Source organism: Balaenoptera musculus, chromosome 8, assembly GCF_009873245.2.
Source record: "Balaenoptera musculus isolate JJ_BM4_2016_0621 chromosome 8, mBalMus1.pri.v3, whole genome shotgun sequence".
Classification (NCBI taxonomy): domain Eukaryota; kingdom Metazoa; phylum Chordata; class Mammalia; order Artiodactyla; family Balaenopteridae; genus Balaenoptera; species Balaenoptera musculus.
This window is the reverse complement of record NC_045792.1, coordinates 103914178-103931832: the sequence shown is the minus strand read 5'-3', so window position 1 is coordinate 103931832 and position 17655 is coordinate 103914178. Positions and strand designations below refer to the sequence as shown.

The window sequence follows — 17655 nt, the reverse complement described above, 5'->3', positions numbered from 1 at the left end:
GCCGGCGCGGGCGGGCTGGCGCGGCTGCGCGAGGGGCTCGGCTCGCCTCGGCTCGCTTCGGCCGCGCTCGGCAGGCTGCGGTAAATCCGGGCTTGCGGCGGCAGGCAGAGGCTGCGGCCCGGTGGTCCCTGCTGCGCGCCGCGAGCCCCGAGAACCATGCAGATGTCCTACGCCATCCGGTGCGCCTTCTACCAGCTGCTGCTGGCCGCGCTAATGCTGGTGGCGATGCTGCAGCTGCTCTACCTGTCGCTGCTGTCCGGGCTGCACGGGCAGGAGGAGCAAGACCAATATTTTGAATTCTTTCCCCCGTCCCCGCGGTCGGTGGACCAAGTCAAGGCGCAGCTCCGCACCGCGCTGGCCTCCGGAGGCGTCCTGGACGCTAGCGGCGACTATCGCGTCTACAGGGGCCTACTGAAGACCACCATGGACCCCAACGATGTGATCCTGGCCACTCACGCCAGTGTGGACAACCTGCTGCACCTATCGGGCCTGTTGGAGCGCTGGGAGGGCCCGCTATCCGTGTCGGTGTTCGCCGCCACCAAGGAGGAGGCGCAGCTGGCCACGGTGCTGACCTACGCGCTGAGCAGCCACTGCCCCGATATGCGTGCCAGGGTTGCCATGCACCTTGTGTGCCCCTCACGCTATGAGGCCGCCGTGCCCGACCCCCGGGAGCCAGGGGAGTTTGCCCTGTTGCGGTCCTGCCAGGAGGTCTTTGACAAGCTAGCCAGGGTGGCCCAGCCCGGGATCAATTACGCGCTGGGCACCAATGTCTCCTACCCCAATAACCTGCTGAGGAATCTGGCTCGTGAGGGGGCCAACTATGCCCTGGTAATCGACGTGGACATGGTGCCCAGTGAGGGGCTGTGGAGAGGCCTTCGAGAAATGCTGGATCAGAGCAAGCAGTGGGCGGGCACAGCGCTGGTGGTGCCTGCCTTCGAGATCCGTCGAGCCCGCCGCATGCCCACGAACAAAAATGAGCTGCTGCAGCTCTACCAGGTGGGCGAGGTGCGGCCCTTCTACTATGGGCTGTGCACCCCCTGCCAGGCGCCCACCAACTACTCCCGCTGGGTCAACCTGCCAGAAGAGACCTTGCTGAGGCCTGCCTACGTGGTGCCCTGGCAAGACCCCTGGGAGCCATTCTACGTGGCCGGAGGCAAGGTGCCCAACTTCGACGAGCGCTTTCGGCAGTATGGCTTCAATCGTATCAGCCAGGTGCTCATAAGGGAGAGGGCAGGGGAAATGGGGCAGGATGGATGGTGGGGTCAGGGAGCTATGAGTGGCTCTGGATGGAAAGGAGGCAATGAGCAGGAGGGATCATAGTTCAGGAGGTGGTTGGATGGTTGGAAGATCCAGGATGCCTCCAGAGGAATAGGAATGCTGGAGCGAGCCGGGATGTCAGTCTCTGCCCTAGGAATGTCATCAGACTTTGCTGACCTGTCTCTCCCCCCACAGGCCTGTGAGCTGCACGTGGCAGGATTCGATTTCGAGGTGCTGAACGAAGGTTTCCTGGTTCATAAGGGCTTCAAAGAAGCTCTGAAATTCCATCCCCAGAAAGAGGCCGAAAATCAGCACAATAAGATCCTTTACCGTCAGTTCAAACAGGAGTTGAAGGCCAAGTACCCTGACTCCCCGCGTCACTGCTGAGCCCTTCCCTCCCCTAGTCTGAGAAGTCTCAGCCTCCTCCCTCCTTAGGCCGCCCCTCAGGCCTGACTGGGGTAAGAAATGTCACTCCACTTTACAGTGGTAGCTGTGGTGTTCGAACACTGGACTTGAGTATGGGATGCTGGGATCAAGTCCTAGCTTAACCACTAACTAGTTGTGTGGCCTTGAGCAAATCCCGTTCTCTCTCTGAGCCTCAGTTACCCCGTCTGTTAAAGGGAGGTGAGAATACCTACCTCACAGAACTGTTGGGAGGTTCAGATGAGATGCTACATGTGAAAACATTCTGTAAGCTTCGTACAAATGTGAAGTATTATTATTATTACAGTATTATTATTGTTGTTATTGTTATTATTATTAACACTCTTGGGTGGGTGGGCTGTAGGAGAGCAAAAAGTATGAATGGGGCAGAGCTGAGAAGTCTGAGTACTTAACAAAATGGGAATTTTGGAAAGAAACCAGTTGAAGGCGTTGAATTTAGTTCTTAGCTTTTGGGCAACTTCCTGGTTGTCTTAGGCCTCCGTCTCGGGGGCCCTGGAGAAGGGATGGGTCTGCAGGCTCTGTGCGTGGGAGTCTGAGATCTGGACCCTTGAATAGGCTGGGCTGGGTAATTTGCCTACCGACTACAATGTGTAAATAAATGAGTGTTCACACCTAAAGCTGGCTCCATTACTCTCCTGAACCGGGCGGGGTGGGGGAGCAGGTCGCGGGTTCTCCCCTTTCAAGCCGTGGGTGGTGGCTGCGGACCGAGGCTCGCGGGCTGCAGAGCAACAAACGCACAAGGGCCTTCCCAGCCTGTTGAAAGCCTGTGTGAATTTCAGTCGGTTGCTATGGAAACCGGCCCGCGGTATCCCGACATGCCTCGCCCCCAGCTGTCCAATTGTGAGCACTCCGACGGGCGCCTGCTGATGACGCATGCGGAAGCGTGGACAGGCTCCCGCCTCAGGAGAAAAGGCCCGCTCGGCGCTTCCGGGAGTCCCGAGGCCGCGGCCAGTACCGGCAGCCTCCGACACCTCTCAGGGAGTCTCGGACGTGAGGCCGGAGGTCCCACACCCCGCGGGTGCGTAACGCCAACCCTGGCGCCTGGTTCGCCCTCTCCTACCAGTGGGTCGGAGCCGGCCCAATCTCCAGGGCCGAAGCGGAGACTTAACCGGCCGGACGCGTGCCGGGGGCCGCGAGACCGGTGCTGGACGTGGAAGAGCCAGTGATTGTCCCGCCCGCTCCCGCGCGTACGGAGATGGAGCGGAACGGGAGGCTCTTGGCGCGCCGTAGAGGGGCTGTGTTGGTTTCTTCAAGGGTGGGGAAGAGTCTTCCTTCCGAGGAGGCCTGCCCTCGACATGCTCACTTTCTGAGAGATAAACTGCCTGTGCACAGTGCCTTATAATTTGCTTTTCCATTCCTTACCGCTTGCAATCTTTATTATTCTCTTTTTATACCCAGGGTAAGGAGGGGGAGGTTGTGATTTAATTTAGCTCACCCAGTAGACTCAGAGACTGCTGGAGAGACCTCCCCCAACCCCTCACCCTTTCTGGTCCGGAAAGGTAGGACTTACCTGCCGCTGCGTCTTCCAAAATAAATATATTTAACAGTGAAGAGGAATTGCGAAGTTTGGGAAATGCAGGAACTGAGGCTTGAGAATGGGAAAGATGAGGCTGGTTTGGAGAACCGAGGTTTTCAGGTCAGGGTCAGATCATTTGTGAAATCATTGAGGAATGTTTCAAAACTGTCCTCTAGGCTAGGCCAGTTAGTTTACTTGAATTGACGTTTGCTACCACTACAGAGGCCAGGGGCTACCAAGAAGTAAAAGCCAATCCCTGCCCTGCAAAAGTTTGTTTGGTTTAATTTGTATTTGCAAATCCTCCAGTCATCGAATGAGTCAGTACTGTGCTAGGCGAATAAAGCGCATGTGCAGCCCAGCCCTGGTGAGGCTTACAGACTGGTTGGGGAGACAGCCATGAGAATGGGCAAATAGACATGTAAATAAATAAGGAAGGGTGTCTACACGGAGCTAAAGGACTACAAAAAAAGTGCCCAGACAAGCACATCACAGTGAACCAGAAGCCCCCAGCAGACAAAGAGATGATCTGTTGAGAAGACTGTTTATTCTTCCTCTTGGGTGATCTTTTGGCCGCACTTGGCACTGTCACGTCTCCTTCGTTCTGAAGTTCTCTCCATGCTTTGAGTTTTCCCTCCTCCATCTCTTGCTACTTTCCTTCTGTTTTGTAGGGGTTGCATTATCTGCCCCTTTGGTGACCCTGGGAGTTCCATCACGAGCCCCTTCTCACTCCACACATTCTACCTTGCTGGTTGCACCCTCTCCCAAGGCCTGAAGAACTCACTATATGTGATGACCAGATCTCTGCAGCCCAGATTTCTCTCTGAGGCTTAGACCCAGGTGCCCCCAACCCTGCCCCTTCTCTCCTTTCGGGGTCTTTGCTCACGCCACTCACTGTGGTTAGAATGCTCCCTCCCTCAACCAGCTCAGCTCATCTGTCTGGCCCATCTTCCTCTGCCCTCACAGCTGCAGCAGGCGCCAGGTCCCAGTTTAGCTGCCTCTCCCATATGCCCCTCGTCTTAACTCTTCTCACCCCACAGTAATGATCTGCTTCTTGGCCTCTCTCTCATCCAGGAACTTGTAAACTCCTTGAGGTCAGAGACTGTCTTTCTGTCACACTTGTGCCTGCTTCCTACCATGGTGTCTGATGGTACCTAGCTTATATTAGATTTTCAATAAAGATTAAATGAGTGAATAAAAGAAAGAATGCTTAACAGCGTTCAGTGTTGCTGAGAAGTCAACCTGAGGTAAGCACCAAAAAATATTGGCATTAGGTACAAGGAGGTCATCTGTTAACTCTGCAGTATCAGTTTCAGCTGAGAGCGATGATGTAGAAACAGACTGGAACAAGCGGGAGGTGAAAGTAGGAAGAGCAAGGCCTGGAAAAGGTGGAAAACGGGGGGCGGTTGAGTGGAGTGGGGTGAAGTTTTGTGTTTCTGCTTTTTCTATATGGTGGGAAATTCCTGAGCGCGTCTAAAGGTTCATGGGAAAGAGCTGTCAAGAGGGAGAGTGGAGGATGCAAAAGACGGGAGCACTGATGACGTGAGGTCTTAGAGGAAGCAGAGGGAGATAGGATTTGAGCACAGTGAGAAGAGCATTGTAGAGTGTCCTCAGGAAGAGAAGTGGATGGCATCATAGGCAGAAGGGGCAGCGCGGTGGGCGGGGGGCGCGGGGGAGGAAGTGCATGGTGTATTTGAGAACTAAGCGTTAGATGGTGGGGTGAAGGAGCCGGACCAGCAGTTCAAGTCCAGTCTACGCAGGGCCTTGAAAGCCCCAGTCGGAAGTTTGGGCCCAGTCCCACAGACAGTGGGGAGCCCGCCCCTGGCCTTTCCCATCTTATGGATCGTCACCTTGGCCACTGTTCCCGGGGTTGGGATCACCAGCAGTGTCCACGGGCATGGGCACTTCTATGGCTCCCAGGCTTCCGGGAGATGTGCCTGCAGGGCCACTTGCACCTGCCCCACCCAGTGTGTGCCCAGGGTGTGGCGAGTCCAGTCACCCCCCCGCCCCGGTTGTCCCCGTCTGCAGTGAGGCTTGGTTTGACTTCCCAAGTGGCCACTTTCCCGCTCAGAGCTGTGGGCAGTGGCGAGTGATGGCTCCACTCCTACTCCCAGAGCCCAGATGCCCGTCCAGCCTCCAAGCAAAGACACCGAGGAGATGGAAGCAGAGGGCGACTCGGCCGCCGAGATGAATGGGGAGGAGGAAGAGAGCGAGGAGGAACGGAGCGGCAGCCAGACCGAGTCCGAGGAGGAGAGCTCAGGTGAGCCCCACCCGCCCGCGCGCCCGCCTGCCCCTGCTCCGCCGGCCCTGACTGGCCTCTTGTCCCAGAGATGGACGACGAGGACTGCGAGCGCCGCCGCAGCGAGTGTGTCAGTGAAATGCTGGACCTGGAGAAGCAGTTCTCGGAACTGAAAGAGAAGTGAGCAAGGGACCCTGGGGCCGGGCTTCCAGGAGGCAGCGGGCCTGGGGCCGGGCAGGGCTGGCTGGGGCCTGCTGTGGAGCGGGTGCTCCGCTCGTGGTTGACGGGCGAGCACACGGGTGCGCGGCTGCCTCTTACCTCCCAGGTTGTTCAGGGAACGGCTGAGTCAGCTGCGGTTGCGGCTGGAGGAGGTGGGAGCTGAGAGGGCGCCCGAATACACAGAGCCTCTCGGGGGGCTGCAGCGGAGCCTCAAGATCCGCATTCAGGTGGCAGGTCTGTGCCCTGTTCCCCTACCAGAAGCCATGGCTCTCTGTCCCCTTCCCCTCTTGTCCCTGCCCTGCCTCACCCGTGCTCCTGGCCCCCCTTTATGGGCCCCTGGGTCCCTGGCCAAGCAGGACCTCCCTCTCCCTCCCTCCGCAGGGATTTACAAGGGCTTCTGTCTGGACGTGATCAGGAACAAGTACGAGTGTGAGCTGCAGGGAGCCAAGCAGCACCTGGAGGTGAATGTGCCGGGCGCCGGGCGCGGGGTGCGGATGGAGGTGGCCTGCCCAGCCGGCCTGGCTGAGCCACTCCGCCTCTTCCAGAGTGAGAAGCTGCTGCTCTACGACACGCTGCAGGGGGAGCTGCAGGAGCGGATCCAGAGGCTGGAGGAGGACCGCCAGAGCCTGGACATCAGTTCTGGTGAGGCGAGCGGCCGGCTGGGCGCCCCTGCCCCAGGCCCTGTGCTTTCAGTGCCTGCCCCCCATCTGGGCCTCAGCTTCCCCGCCTGCACAGGGGGGTTGTAAGAGGACCTGCTTCGTGGTCACTGTGGAGACTGAATGAAAGCAGCCAGGGAAGCGCCTAGCCCAGAGCCTGGCACACAGTGGGGACTCAGGAAGAGCGGGTCCCCTGCCCCCCTGCTCAATTTCCAGAACGGAGGGGTCATTCTGACACACGCACATGCCATGGCCAAGTCCTCTCCATGTCCACAGGCCGACGTTCATACAGGGCACTGGGGAGGGAGGAATTATTATCGTACCCCTGTCCATGAAACAGATGAAGAAACTGAGGCTCACAAAATCACGGTGACCTCTGTCCCAGGGTTGAATTCAGCTTCTAACCCCAAGCCCAGGCTTCTCTGCACTGCCCTGGTTGCGGGGGGGCGGTGATGGGGAAGGGCTGGCCTGGCCCAGGTGAGCGACGCAGGCTACAGGGGTGGGGCGTCCTGGGATGGCCGGCAGCCCGATCCTGACCCTGGTCTGGGGCACAGAGTGGTGGGATGACAAACTGCACGCCAGAGGCAGCTCGAAGACCTGGGACTCCCTGCCGCCCAGCAAGAGGAAGAAGGCCCCTCTTGTTTCCGGTATCCTTTCCCCCACGGTGGCCCGAGCTGGGCGAGAGGTCAGGGCGGAGGAGGGTGGAGGGACACGGAAGACAGAGGCAGACCAGACTCATTTATGGTCATCTGGCATCCTGTGGCCATGTCCAGTCAAATCCAGCCGTCAGGGATTTTTTGCAGGGTCCTCCTAGGCTGTGTGGACCATGAAAAAATAGAAACATCCATCCAGAGATTTCCTCATAATTTCCTGAGTGAGATCTCTTTTGAGGCCCTTCTGGCTTTCCCATGATGTCCCAGGCTTTCCCACCCCCATGCCTTTGCTGACTTTCCACTCTTCTATCGGCTGCCTTTGCCTGGGTGCCTGCTCAGTGCTCATCTTGGTTGTTACCTCCTCCACGAAGCCTCTCCTGGTTTCCCCGCCGAAATGGCTATTTAGGTATTACCCCTGTACCTAAACTGGGGCACCTGCCTCCCATCTGGGCATGGTCATCTCTGCCCTGCCCCAGGCGTGAGTCCCTTTGGTCCAGAGCCTGCTGTGCCTTCCTCCCTCCTGGCACAGCCAGTGTGGCGTTGAATTGAATTCTCTTGTGCACCCCACCCCACCCCTCATATTCCTGCAGCGACCAGATTCTCGGGGCACTGACCTCCTGGTGGTGGGAATCAGGTTCACGCAGGGAGGGAGGGAAGAATCTAGACTGCAGAGACTTGAAGGGTGAATGGGAGGTGAGGGTGTGGAGACATCAGGGGGACAGAGTGGCTGGTCCCCACAGGGGAGTGTGAGACCGAAGGAGGGTTGTTTTCGGGACAGAGGAGACTAGAGTCTCTTTGTAGATGGGGAAAGGGGCCAGATCCCTGAGTGGGTGGCATGGGCTTGGTCTTCTGACCTTGAGACTGGAGAAGAGGTGAGGGGGAGCCGAGGAGTGGTAGGGTTGAGGCTGGAAGGGCCCCGCGGAGTGGGTGAAATAGGCCATAGCCATGCCACCCCTCCACCCTACCGAGAACCCGGGGGCCAAGAGGTAGGAGGTGGAGCCCGAGCTCTTATCCAGGTCCTCGGCTCCCCGCCCCGCTGTCCACGGCACCGCCTCTCCTGAGTGTTGGAGCTCCCGGGCCAAGGCCCATCACCTGCCCCCTCCACCAGGCTTCCTGCTTCCTTGACCCCCCATTGCAGGCCCTTACATCGTGTACATGCTGCAGGAGATCGACATCCTGGAGGACTGGACGGCCATCAAAAAGGTGGGTCCGGCGCTGCCTGTCTCAGGATGGGGGCTGGCAGTGTAGCGCCCCCTCCCCAACCAGACGCCAGCTTTGGTCTTTGCAGGCTCTCCACGTGTGGACTTCCTGAGGGCCTGGGGAGCTCTCTGCTCAGCCCTTGGCACCCTCTGCCTTCAGCCCAGGTTTCCTGGCATTGCTTGACCTCACAGGCCTCGTTTGGCCTGAGGCTGCCTTGGAAGAGGGAGTTTCTAGTTTACATCAGCCCCTTCCTGGTTGCAGGGCAGGTTTTGATGGGGGTGGTAAAGGGAGGGCAGGAAGGCGGGAAAGCAGCTGGGCTGCCTGGGTCTCTGACAGGAGAGCACATCAAACCTTTGCCTAGAAGGGGTCTTATCCCCCGGCAACCCCTCTTGTGCAGCCCGGACCCAGCAGCGCCTCCACCCCAGAAAGGCTGATGGTGGAGGGGGGACTTGCCAAGCTGGAGGCAGGCTCTCAGGGGGGTTTTCTTCTTACCCACCCAGGCGAGAGCAGCCGTGTCCCCTCAGAAGAGAAAATCAGATGGTAAGAACCAGCGGGGTCAGGACTTCCCTGGCGGTCCAGTGGTTAAGACTCCGCGCTTCCACTGCAGGGGGTGTGGGTTCGATCCCTGGTCAAAAAAAAACACAAACCACCGGGGTTGTTCTCCCTCCCCCCGCCCAGCCTCCAGGAAAGGAGCCCAGAGGGAGGCAGGGGCTGTGTCAGATCAGTGGCCTGAGAGAGTCAGGACAGTCTGGGTGTGAGGGCATTGTGGGAGTTAGGGCGGGGGTGGGTAATGGGACTAGGTGATGGACCCGCCCCGCCAGCCCTGGTTAGGGAGGGTGGAGTCCTGAGCCCTAGCAGCCGGCCTGGCAGGCCCAGAGTACCAGAGAGGCCCAGGAATAAGGGGTGTGGAGCTGACCTGCGCCCGACTGAGGCCACTCCTCTCAGTCCCCCATATGAAGTGCCTGCTTCCCTCTTGGTTCGGCATTCTCTCACCTGCAGTGATTTTTCCCTTCCTGTGTACCCCCAGGACCTTGACCCTGCTGTTCACAGCCAGGGGGCCCTTGGAGCAGCTGGCAGCAAACCCAGCATTTGAACTTACCTGCTGCAGAAAGGCAGACGGACGGGCCTCTCGGCGTCTGCCCAGCCAGCCCTCCCGTGCTGCTGTGGCCCTCCCCTCCAGCCGCCACTGGTCTGGACTCCTCCTCTGCCTCTCCTCGGGCCCCTGTTCAACTGTGGCCTGGAGCTGCCCTAGCCAGGCAAGACTGTCTCCTCCATCCCCGGCCAGCCCAGCACCTGCCCCCACCGAAGGTCAGCCTTCGCGGTGCCCTCCCTGATGGAAGACGTGCCTCATCTTAATCCAAAGCAACATCCTTTCTGCTGACCTTGGACCCGGCTCCCTAGTCACCGAGCCAGTGAGCTGGGTCCCACTTCACAGGAACTCTGGGCCAGAAATGATATTTGGGGGACCTTTGTGTCCTGGCTGTTGCTGGAGGTGAGAAGGCAGGCTCCACAGGTCTTCCTTCTCAAGGCGGTTCCTGGTGTCCGCCTCCCAGATTTCAGGGACTGGAATTAAAACCTTTCCTGGGACTCTTGCGTGACCAGCGTGTGTCTAATTTACCTTGCAAGGGAAGCAGGGCTCTCATGGAGAGTGCTTGTGACAGGCAGTCTCTTCTGGGGTCCCTGCTACCTCTTCTCACTGCCTAGCGGGAGCCTGCCCGCTCTGACTTGGGGTATAGGCTGGGGAAGGGGGGTTCTCCCACTCGCCTGCTCCCCAGAGGTGGGGGCTGGGCCCTGGACTGCCTGGTGCTGGTGAGCAACGTCTGAAGCAACATGTGGCACAGGCAGAGCACGTGGCCTTGGGTGGGGACGGGGACTGGGTGCTCGGTGCTTGGAGCCTGGATCATGTCTGCACCTGCCCCAGTCACTTGGCAGATTGACAGGGCAGGCTGGCAGAGCCCGTGTGCGTGGGAGGCAGCTGGCAGCAGCGCCATGTTCTGACGACCTCACAGCCAGACTCCCTCCTGTTTAGCGCTGACTGTTAGAACCACCCCCAGAACCTCAGTTAAGCAAAGAGGTTAGTTTCCATGGAGACACAGCATCCTTTCTCCACGGCAACCTGAAATCCCCAAACGCAAGTTAAGCTCAGGAATGTGTCATCGGTGACCTGTAGGGGGCGCTCTCCCACAAGGCTGACCTCAAGACCGTGGACAGATGAGCAGTTGACCACAGACATAAAGGTGCCCCAAAGGCGAGGCCTGTGGGGACCTAGATGGGCCCTGTTTAACCCCTTCCTGCCCACCTGTATGATTCGGGGAGGCTGGCAAGGCTGCAGGACGCAGTGTGTGGAGGTGGTAGCCCCACAGCTGGGGCCCTCGGAGGGCCACTTGCATGGAGATGATCCCTGCCCCCAGAGACTGGGCCCAGAACAGAGGAAGCAGGCACTGCCCGGGCTGAGTGGACACACAAGAGTTAACTGGCGGCTGTGACAGGGCGAACCGCCCTCAGGAAGTGTTACTCACCACTGGGAATGTGCGTGCTCTTGCCTTGGGGGCTGGATTCTCTTCCTGAGTCCCCGGAGATGCCGAAGGAGCTCCCAGCCATGGAAGCCCCTGGAGAGACTGGAGCAGGCCTTCTCGGAGCCCGCAACACAACCAGCTTCGCACCTGGGCACCTGGAGAGAGAAAAGTTAGTGAAGTAGGAAGGGCAGCCCGGTGGGGCAGGTGGGGGGGGGCGGGGGGGCAGGCGGGGGGACCACAGAACTGGGTCTGTCCTGGGGCAAAGGAGGGGGAGAGGGTTGGGCAAGGGTCCCAGCCCCTGGCCCCCTGCTCAGGTCTGGTGCCTGCCCCCAGGCCAGCCCAGGACCCGCTGTACGACGTGCCCGATGCCGGCGGGGCACAAGCAGGTGGGCCCCAGCAGCCCGGGCGCACCGTGAGCCTGCGGGAGCGTCTGCTGCTCACCCGGCCTGTGTGGCTGCAGCTGCGGGCCAACGCCGCGGCGGCGCTGCACGTGCTGAGGACCGAGCCCCCTGGGGTGAGTCTTTCCCCACCCCTGGGGCTGGTGGCTGAGGGTGGGAGGGAGAGGGGCAGGACGCGGAGGTCCTGAGCCTCCGACCCCTGTCCGCTCGCAGACATTCCTGGTGCGGAAATCTAACACTCGCCAGTGCCAAGCCTTGTGCATGCGGCTGCCCGAGGCCAGCGGCCCCTCCTTCGTCTCCAGCCACTACATCCAGGAGAGCCCTGGGGGTGAGAGGGACCAGCCTGGCGGGAGGGGCTGGAAGCCATCAAGGCAGGGCACCGGGGTTCCCCAGAGAACAACCTCACTTCCCGTCTCTCAGGCGTCTCCTTGGAGGGCTCAGAGCTTGTGTTCCTGGACCTGGTCCAGCTCATCTGTGCCTACTGCCACACCCGGTGAGCCTGCCTGCAGGGCGCCTGCTGTCCATGGGGCCCTGCTCCCTGGGATACCCTGTCCTCCTCCCCCACAGACGCTCTCAGTGCCCACAGCCCGGAGCTTTCCTCACTCCTGACTTTTTGCTCCCCTCTCCGGCCTCAGGGACATTCTTCTCCTCCCGCTTCAGCTCCCCAGAGCCATCTGCCAGGCAGCCACCCGCAAGGAGCTGGAAGCCATCTCCCATCTGGGCGTTGGTAAGGGCTCCCCTGCTACCCATTGCTCAGATGGACAAGCTGAGGCCAAGAGGGAAAGGGAAGGCATGGGCACACAGCCTGAAGCCTGTGCCTTTCCCTTGGTTGGGCCCCTCCCTGAACCCCCTGAGGCCCCAACCTGTTTCTCTTCCCTAGAGTTCTGGAGCTCCTCCCTCAACACCAAGGCTCAGCCAGGCCCATCTGAAGGCCCACTGCTGCCCCGGCTGAAGCCCCGGTCCCCACAAGAGCTGGACCAGGGCACCGGAGCTGCCTTGTGTTTCTTCAACCCCTTGTTCCCAGGGGACCTGGGCCCCACCAAGCGGGAGAAATTCAAGAGGAGCTTCAAAGTGCGTGTGTCCACAGAGACCTCCAGCCCCCTGTCTCCACCAGCTGTGCCGCCTCCCCCAGTCCCAGTGCTGCCAGGGACAGCCCCCAACCAGACAGAAAGGTTGCCCTCTCGCCAGCTGCTGCGGAGGGAGAGCTCAGTGGGGTACCGTGTGCCAGGGGGCACCAGCCCCAGCCTCCCACCACTGCCTTCCCTCCAGGAGGTGGATTGCGGCTCCCCCAGCAGCTCAGAGGAGGAGGGGGTGCCAGGGTCCCAGGGGAGCCCAGCAACGTCACCCCGCCTGGGCCACCGGCGGCCCCTGCTTCGGTCCATGAGCGCTGCCTTCTGCTCCCTGCTGGCGCCCGAGCGGCAGGTGGGCCGGGCAGCCGCAGCGCTGATGCAGGACCGACACACAGCCGTGGGCCAGTTGGTGCAGGACCTACTGACCCAGGTGCGGGCCGGCCCTGAGACCCGGGAGCTGCAGGGTATCCGCGAGGCGCTGAGCCGGGCCCGAGCCATGCTGAGCGCGGAGCTGGGCCCCGAGAAGCTGCTGCCGCCAGAAAGGCTGGGTGAGACTCCAGCCCGGGGCTCTGCCGGTTCAGCCCCATCTTCGCATTCCACTCTCTCTGCCTCCCCACACTGCCAGCCTGTCTCTCAGTCTGTTCTGCTGCTTTACAAACCCACCTTGTCTCACCACCATTCTCACCACAAATTCTGTCCACCGCCTGCCTCCCTGTCACCAAGTTTCCAACTCTTTTTTTTTTTTTTTAATTTATTGTTTATTTATTTTATTTTTGGCCGCGTTGGGTCTTCGTTGCTGCGCGCGGGCTTTCTCTAGTTGCGGCGAGCAGGGGCTTCTCTTCGTTGCGGTGAGCAGGCTTCTCATGTGGTGGCTTCTCTTGTTGCGGAGCACAGGCTCTAGGCGTGCGGGCTTCAGTAGTTGTGGCTCACAGGCTTAGTTGCTCCGCGGCACATGGGATCTTCCCGGACCAGGGCTCGAACCTGTGTGCCCTGCATTGGCAGGTGGATTCTTAACCACTGCGCCACCAAGGAAGTCCCAAGGTTCCTTCTCTTTTTCATCCCTCTCCTCTCCTGATCATGCCCTTCCTCCCAGGGACTCTGCCCCCTACCCCTGCCCTGGTTCCCGTGACCCCTGCCTACCTCTCCCCCGCAGAATGCGTCCTGGAGAAGTCGCTGCATCGCTCCGTGCTCAAGCCTCTCCGGCCCATCCTGGTGGCCCGCCTGCGGCGCCGTCTTTCCGCCAATGGCTCCCTGGGCCGCCTGGCTGAAGGCCTCTGCCTGGCCCGGGCCCAGGGCCCCAGAGCCTTTGGGTCCCACTTAAGCCTGCCCTCCCCAGTAGAGATGGAACAGGTGCGCCAGAAGCTACTGCAGCTACTTCGCGCCTACTCACCCAGCGCCCAGGTCAAGCGGCTCCTGCAGGCCTGCAAGCTGCTCTACACAACCTTGAGGACCCAGGCGGGTATGCCCCCTCCCACCACCTCCCACTGGCCCCTGCCAAGTCAGAGGTAGGCCACCAGGCGGAGGCTCCAGGAATAGCACAGCAGGGAGGGAAAAAAAAAAAAAAAGGGTCCAACCCTCCCATTTCACAGATGGTAAAACTGTGGCCCAGAAAGCAGAGCGTCCACTCCCCAGGCCTTGCCCCCTGGTTGCCATAGAGACCACAGTGCCCAAGGCCTGGCAGGCGGAGGGGAGGGTCCTTGTCTAAGACAAGTAGTGGATTCTGACCCTGGGGCCCCAGAGAAGCCTGAAGCGTCCTCCTCCACCACCCACAGGGGAGGGTGCGGGCGCCGATGAATTCCTCCCACTGCTGAGCCTCGTCCTGGCCCAGTGTGACCTTCCTGAGCTGCTGCTGGAGGCCGAGTACATGTCAGAGCTGCTGGAGCCTGCCTTGCTCACTGGAGAGGGTGAGGGACCCCACACACGCCCCTTCTGTCTGGGTGAGGCTGGGGCGCCCTGACTGAGCAGAGGAGGCTGAAGGAGCAGGTCACTCACGCCCAGCCTGAGCCGCATTCCTCCCCTTATGTCCCAGGCGGCTACTACCTGACCAGCCTCTCGGCCAGCCTGGTCCTGCTGAGTGGCCTGAACGAGGCCCACACCCTCCCGCTGAGCCCCTCGCAGGAGCTGCAGTGCTCCCTCAGCCTCTGGGAGCAGCGCCGCCTGCCCGCCACCCACAGCTTCCAGGTAACAGGATTGGCCGGCCCCGGGGGGAGTCTGGCATTGTCTGGCGCAGTCCTCTCCTTTGCCCGGTGAGACCCAGGAAAAGAGGGGGCAGGGGAAAGGCCAGTCCTGCATCACCCCGCGACAGAAACAGCGCCCCATGCGGAACACACTGTCCGAGCCAGCCTTTCTGGAGGGTGCGTTCCACGAGCCGGCACTGTGCTCAGTGCTCTGGCGGCTCAGCCTTGACTCTTCACAGAAACTCTGAAGTGGGATCATTATTTTACAGATGAGGAAACTGAGACATGACATGGGGAGGGAAAGGGATGCAGGCAGATCCTGGCTTCTGGCCCCCAACTGGACTCAGGCTTCCAGCCCGTGACCCCCTCAACCTCCCATCTGGGCTCAGGCGTGGTATCCTCAGAGCCAAACAGCATCTCTGCCCTTCACCCTCCTTCCATCCAGTCAAGGGACCCTTTCTAGCCTTGGCTAAGAGTCCAGATTTGATAGCCAGATCCTGTATCCAAATGCTGGCTCTGCTGCTTTTTGGCTCTGGGAGCTTGGGCAAGTTATATAACCTCTTTGTGCCTCAATTTTCTTGTCTATAAAATGGGGTAATAGTATCTACCTCCTGGGGTTGATATTTGGATGAAATGGGTTAATTCAGGACAAGTACTGAGGGCGCAGAGTAAGCTCCACCTGAGTAGGATTGTTAGGCTGTAGAGGCCTGCTGGGCCGTCCTTCCAGCCTGCAGCTGTGACCCGCTAGCCCAGGCACATCCCTCCCTTCCTCAGAGCCCCCGCTCAGAGCTCACCTTATTCAAAAAGCTTTTGCCACTGGTTCTACCACTGGATCTGTACCATCCCAGCCCTGTTCCTGCAGAGCCTCTACTGAGACCTCAAGCTTTGCAGCCAGATTTGTACCAGGCAGGACTGAGTTCTTGATTTTGCTTCTCCTCCTGCACAGCACCTCCTCCGCGTAGCCTATCAGGACCCCAGCAGTGGCTGTACCTCCAAGACGCTGGCCGTGCCCCCAGGGGCCTCGATTGCCATGCTGAATAAGCTCTGTGCCACCAAGTTCCGGGTGACCCAGCCTGACACTTTCGGCCTCTTCCTATACAAGGGGCAGGACTACCACCGCCTGCCCCCGGGAGCCCTGGCCCACAAGCTCCCCACCACCGGCTACCTCATCTATCGCCGGACAGAGTGGCGTGAGACCCAGGGGGCCTCACCGGGGGCTGCCACAGAGAAGGGCAGTGGGAGGCCAGAGGCAGAGGGCAGGGAGGAGGAGAAAGGGGGCCGGGGAGATGGGGACACCAAGGTCAAAACCAGTCCCAGGGACAGCAGGGGAGAGGCTGAGACAATGGCCGAGGGGGGCGAGGACCAGGCCAGGGGAGGCCCTGCTCAGCCAAGGGGGCCAGAGGCTGAGGGAAGCCAGGCAGCAGAGGAGTAGCTGGGAGTGGGCAGAAGGGCCATTTGGGGCAGAAAACTCTGAGCCTGCTGGGAAGGCCTTTCAGAGCCATCCGCCCCACTGGCCAAGGCACAGCCCCCTAGTCTTCCCCACCCCAGGCCGCTCCGTGTCTGCCACCTCCTCTGACTACCCAGCCCTCTGATCACACCTGCTGGGAGGTGCCTGGACTGGCCACATCTGGGCACTGGAGTAAAGCCCAGGGGGTTTTGGGGGGCCCCAGACGAAGGGCCCAAGGCCCCTTGGCCTCTCATCCTTCTCCCCCAGCTGGAGGCCAGCCATCCCGCAGTGGTGAGTGTGCCCAACAGGGGACAAATCCAACAGGGGCCGGATCTCTGGCAGTGGAGGGTGGGGCTTCAAGGCCCTGAAAGGCCCCACCCACTCCTGGGTGTCAGGAGGATTTGGGGAGGCAGCAAGACCTCGGGGCCCAGTCCTGCCCAGACCACCTGGAGGCCGAGCACCTCCAAACCTCAGTGTCCTCACCTGTGAAGTCGGGGTGCTACTGCTGCCCTACCTTCTCCCAGAAGTCTTCCACGGGTCAGGATGGATGGTTTTGTGGCAAAGCAGAGCTCAGACTAGGGGAAAGGGGAGGGAAGGAGGTTGGATGCCAGCAACACACATACACACACCTCCCCAGGGGTCCGTTCTCCACCCTCACGGAAGGGAGAGGCTCTCCAGGCAGCCCCGGGGACTGGGTCGGGTCCAGCTGAGAGAACACCCACGTTCTGGTCTTTCCCCAAGATGGGAAGTCCTCCCAGGCACTGTGATGTCCCAAGGGAATGGGACAGAGGAGACAGGCTTCTGAAGTGAGGTGAGGATTCGGAAATCATCTTCTCTGCACTTGACTCTTGGACCTCACAAGAGCTTTACGGGACACAGGGCCTGGCTTTTTACCCACTGAGGCTTGGGGAAGTGACTCCTAAAACACCGCACAGGAGGCCATTGGGATCCCCACACCCAAACCAGGGGTCAGGTTCCAGCTACTCCTTGTGTTCTAAGCCACCAATAAATGAACCCTGAAGGTCCAGTAGGCCCCAAAGGGAGGCCCAGAGCAGGCAGCAAAGGAGCAAAGAAAATACCAGCAACAACCCCAAGGGGGTGCACGTGGCCCAGGAAGCTGCCGAGAGGGTGACCTGATGGACGAACACAGCTCCAGGGCAGCGGCAGTGTAGGTGGTCACAGGGTTTGCAGTCTTGCAGCTGCCAGGCAACTTGGGGACAGTGCCAGGGCCAAGACCTCTGGCCCTCGGCTGTCTTGGAGTCAGGGGTCTGAATGAGGCCAGCCTCAGGGGACCACTCCCTGGGAAGGAACTAGCCCCTGGTGGAAGGAGGACCCTAGCCAGTCTCTGAGGTGCTCCCTCAGACACTGAGCGCACAGGGACATCAGCTCATATATCAGACACGACAGCTGGAAGGTAGAAATCCTGGACATTGGGATTTCAGACCCTCCAGATACAGCCCAGGCTGCAGGGCTCCCAGATTTCTCACTAGGCCATCAGCAGCTCTTCCTTCCCCCACTTCTACCCGCCCCCCACAAGCTTCTCGCTGGTGGGGAGTCTCCCTTCACTCTTTTGTATGTCCCCCCCAGTCCCGCACCCACCCGAGTGCCCTGTACAGTGCTGGGCACTCCACAGGCGCTCAATAAATGTTGTCCACTAATTGGAGTTTGATAACTAAGAGCGAAGGGCAGTGGGGTGGGAGGTTAAGGGAGGGCTGGGTTCTGGGAACCAAACACAGGATGTCTCAAGTTCAGTCCCAGAGGAAGGACCTGGAATGGTTGCAGGGGGTGTTCAGAGAACCCCAGGGCCGGATGAAGAGCTGGTCTCATGGGAACTAGGACTGGCCGAGGCTTCTGGGCCCCTGCAAG

At 60.2% G+C, this 17655-nt stretch overlaps 3 protein-coding genes across 6 annotated transcripts; all 3 read left to right on the top strand.

Moving 5' to 3' along the window:
* Positions 1-37: 37 nt before the first annotated feature.
* On the top strand, positions 38-2318 carry B4GAT1 (beta-1,4-glucuronyltransferase 1). The gene is made up of 2 exons (XM_036861168.1): positions 38-1212; positions 1453-2318. Exons 1-2 carry the CDS (start codon positions 157-159, stop codon positions 1642-1644), a joined length of 1248 nt encoding a protein of 415 aa, XP_036717063.1. The 5' UTR covers positions 38-156; the 3' UTR covers positions 1645-2318.
* Positions 2319-2564: 246 nt separating this feature from the next.
* Positions 2565-9772, top strand: BRMS1 (BRMS1 transcriptional repressor and anoikis regulator). Of its 3 annotated transcripts, none has more exons than XM_036861169.1 (10): positions 2565-2719; positions 5329-5474; positions 5543-5633; positions 5779-5906; positions 6054-6133; positions 6218-6314; positions 6883-6975; positions 8120-8184; positions 8682-8721; positions 9209-9772. In XM_036861169.1, exons 1-10 carry the CDS (start codon positions 2568-2570, stop codon positions 9214-9216), a joined length of 900 nt encoding a protein of 299 aa, XP_036717064.1. In that variant the 5' UTR covers positions 2565-2567; the 3' UTR covers positions 9217-9772. The 3 variants fall into 3 exon arrangements, with proteins under 3 accessions (XP_036717064.1, XP_036717065.1, XP_036717066.1); XM_036861170.1 differs by having other exon boundaries at positions 5788-5906; positions 9209-9768; XM_036861171.1 differs by lacking the exon at positions 6883-6975 and having other exon boundaries at positions 9209-9768.
* A 971-nt stretch (positions 9773-10743) lies between these two features.
* On the top strand, positions 10744-17436 carry RIN1 (Ras and Rab interactor 1). 2 transcript variants are annotated; one of them, XM_036862531.1, is made up of 10 exons: positions 10744-10866; positions 11031-11211; positions 11309-11423; positions 11516-11588; positions 11731-11822; positions 11976-12713; positions 13319-13624; positions 13938-14069; positions 14195-14346; positions 15289-17436. In XM_036862531.1, exons 1-10 carry the CDS (start codon positions 10760-10762, stop codon positions 15772-15774), a joined length of 2382 nt encoding a protein of 793 aa, XP_036718426.1. In that variant the 5' UTR covers positions 10744-10759; the 3' UTR covers positions 15775-17436. The 2 variants fall into 2 exon arrangements, with proteins under 2 accessions (XP_036718426.1, XP_036718427.1); XM_036862532.1 differs by lacking the exon at positions 13938-14069.
* Positions 17437-17655: the final 219 nt, after the last annotated feature.

Coding starts and splice junctions, on each gene's coding strand:
- RIN1 (XM_036862531.1), top strand. CDS start 10,760: ATGCCGAAGGAGCTCCCAGCCATGGAAGCCCCTGGAGAGACTGGAGCA. Junction 11,823..11,975: donor CATCTCCCATCTGGGCGTTG/GTAAGGGCTCCC, acceptor TCTCTTCCCTAG/AGTTCTGGAGCTCCTCCCTC. Junction 12,714..13,318: donor GCTGCCGCCAGAAAGGCTGG/GTGAGACTCCAG, acceptor TCTCCCCCGCAG/AATGCGTCCTGGAGAAGTCG.
- B4GAT1 (XM_036861168.1), top strand. CDS start 157: ATGCAGATGTCCTACGCCATCCGGTGCGCCTTCTACCAGCTGCTGCTG. Junction 1,213..1,452: donor GCTTCAATCGTATCAGCCAG/GTGCTCATAAGG, acceptor CTCCCCCCACAG/GCCTGTGAGCTGCACGTGGC.
- BRMS1 (XM_036861169.1), top strand. CDS start 2,568: ATGACGCATGCGGAAGCGTGGACAGGCTCCCGCCTCAGGAGAAAAGGC. Junction 2,720..5,328: donor GGAGGTCCCACACCCCGCGG/GTGCGTAACGCC, acceptor TCCTACTCCCAG/AGCCCAGATGCCCGTCCAGC. Junction 6,976..8,119: donor GAAGGCCCCTCTTGTTTCCG/GTATCCTTTCCC, acceptor CCCCCATTGCAG/GCCCTTACATCGTGTACATG.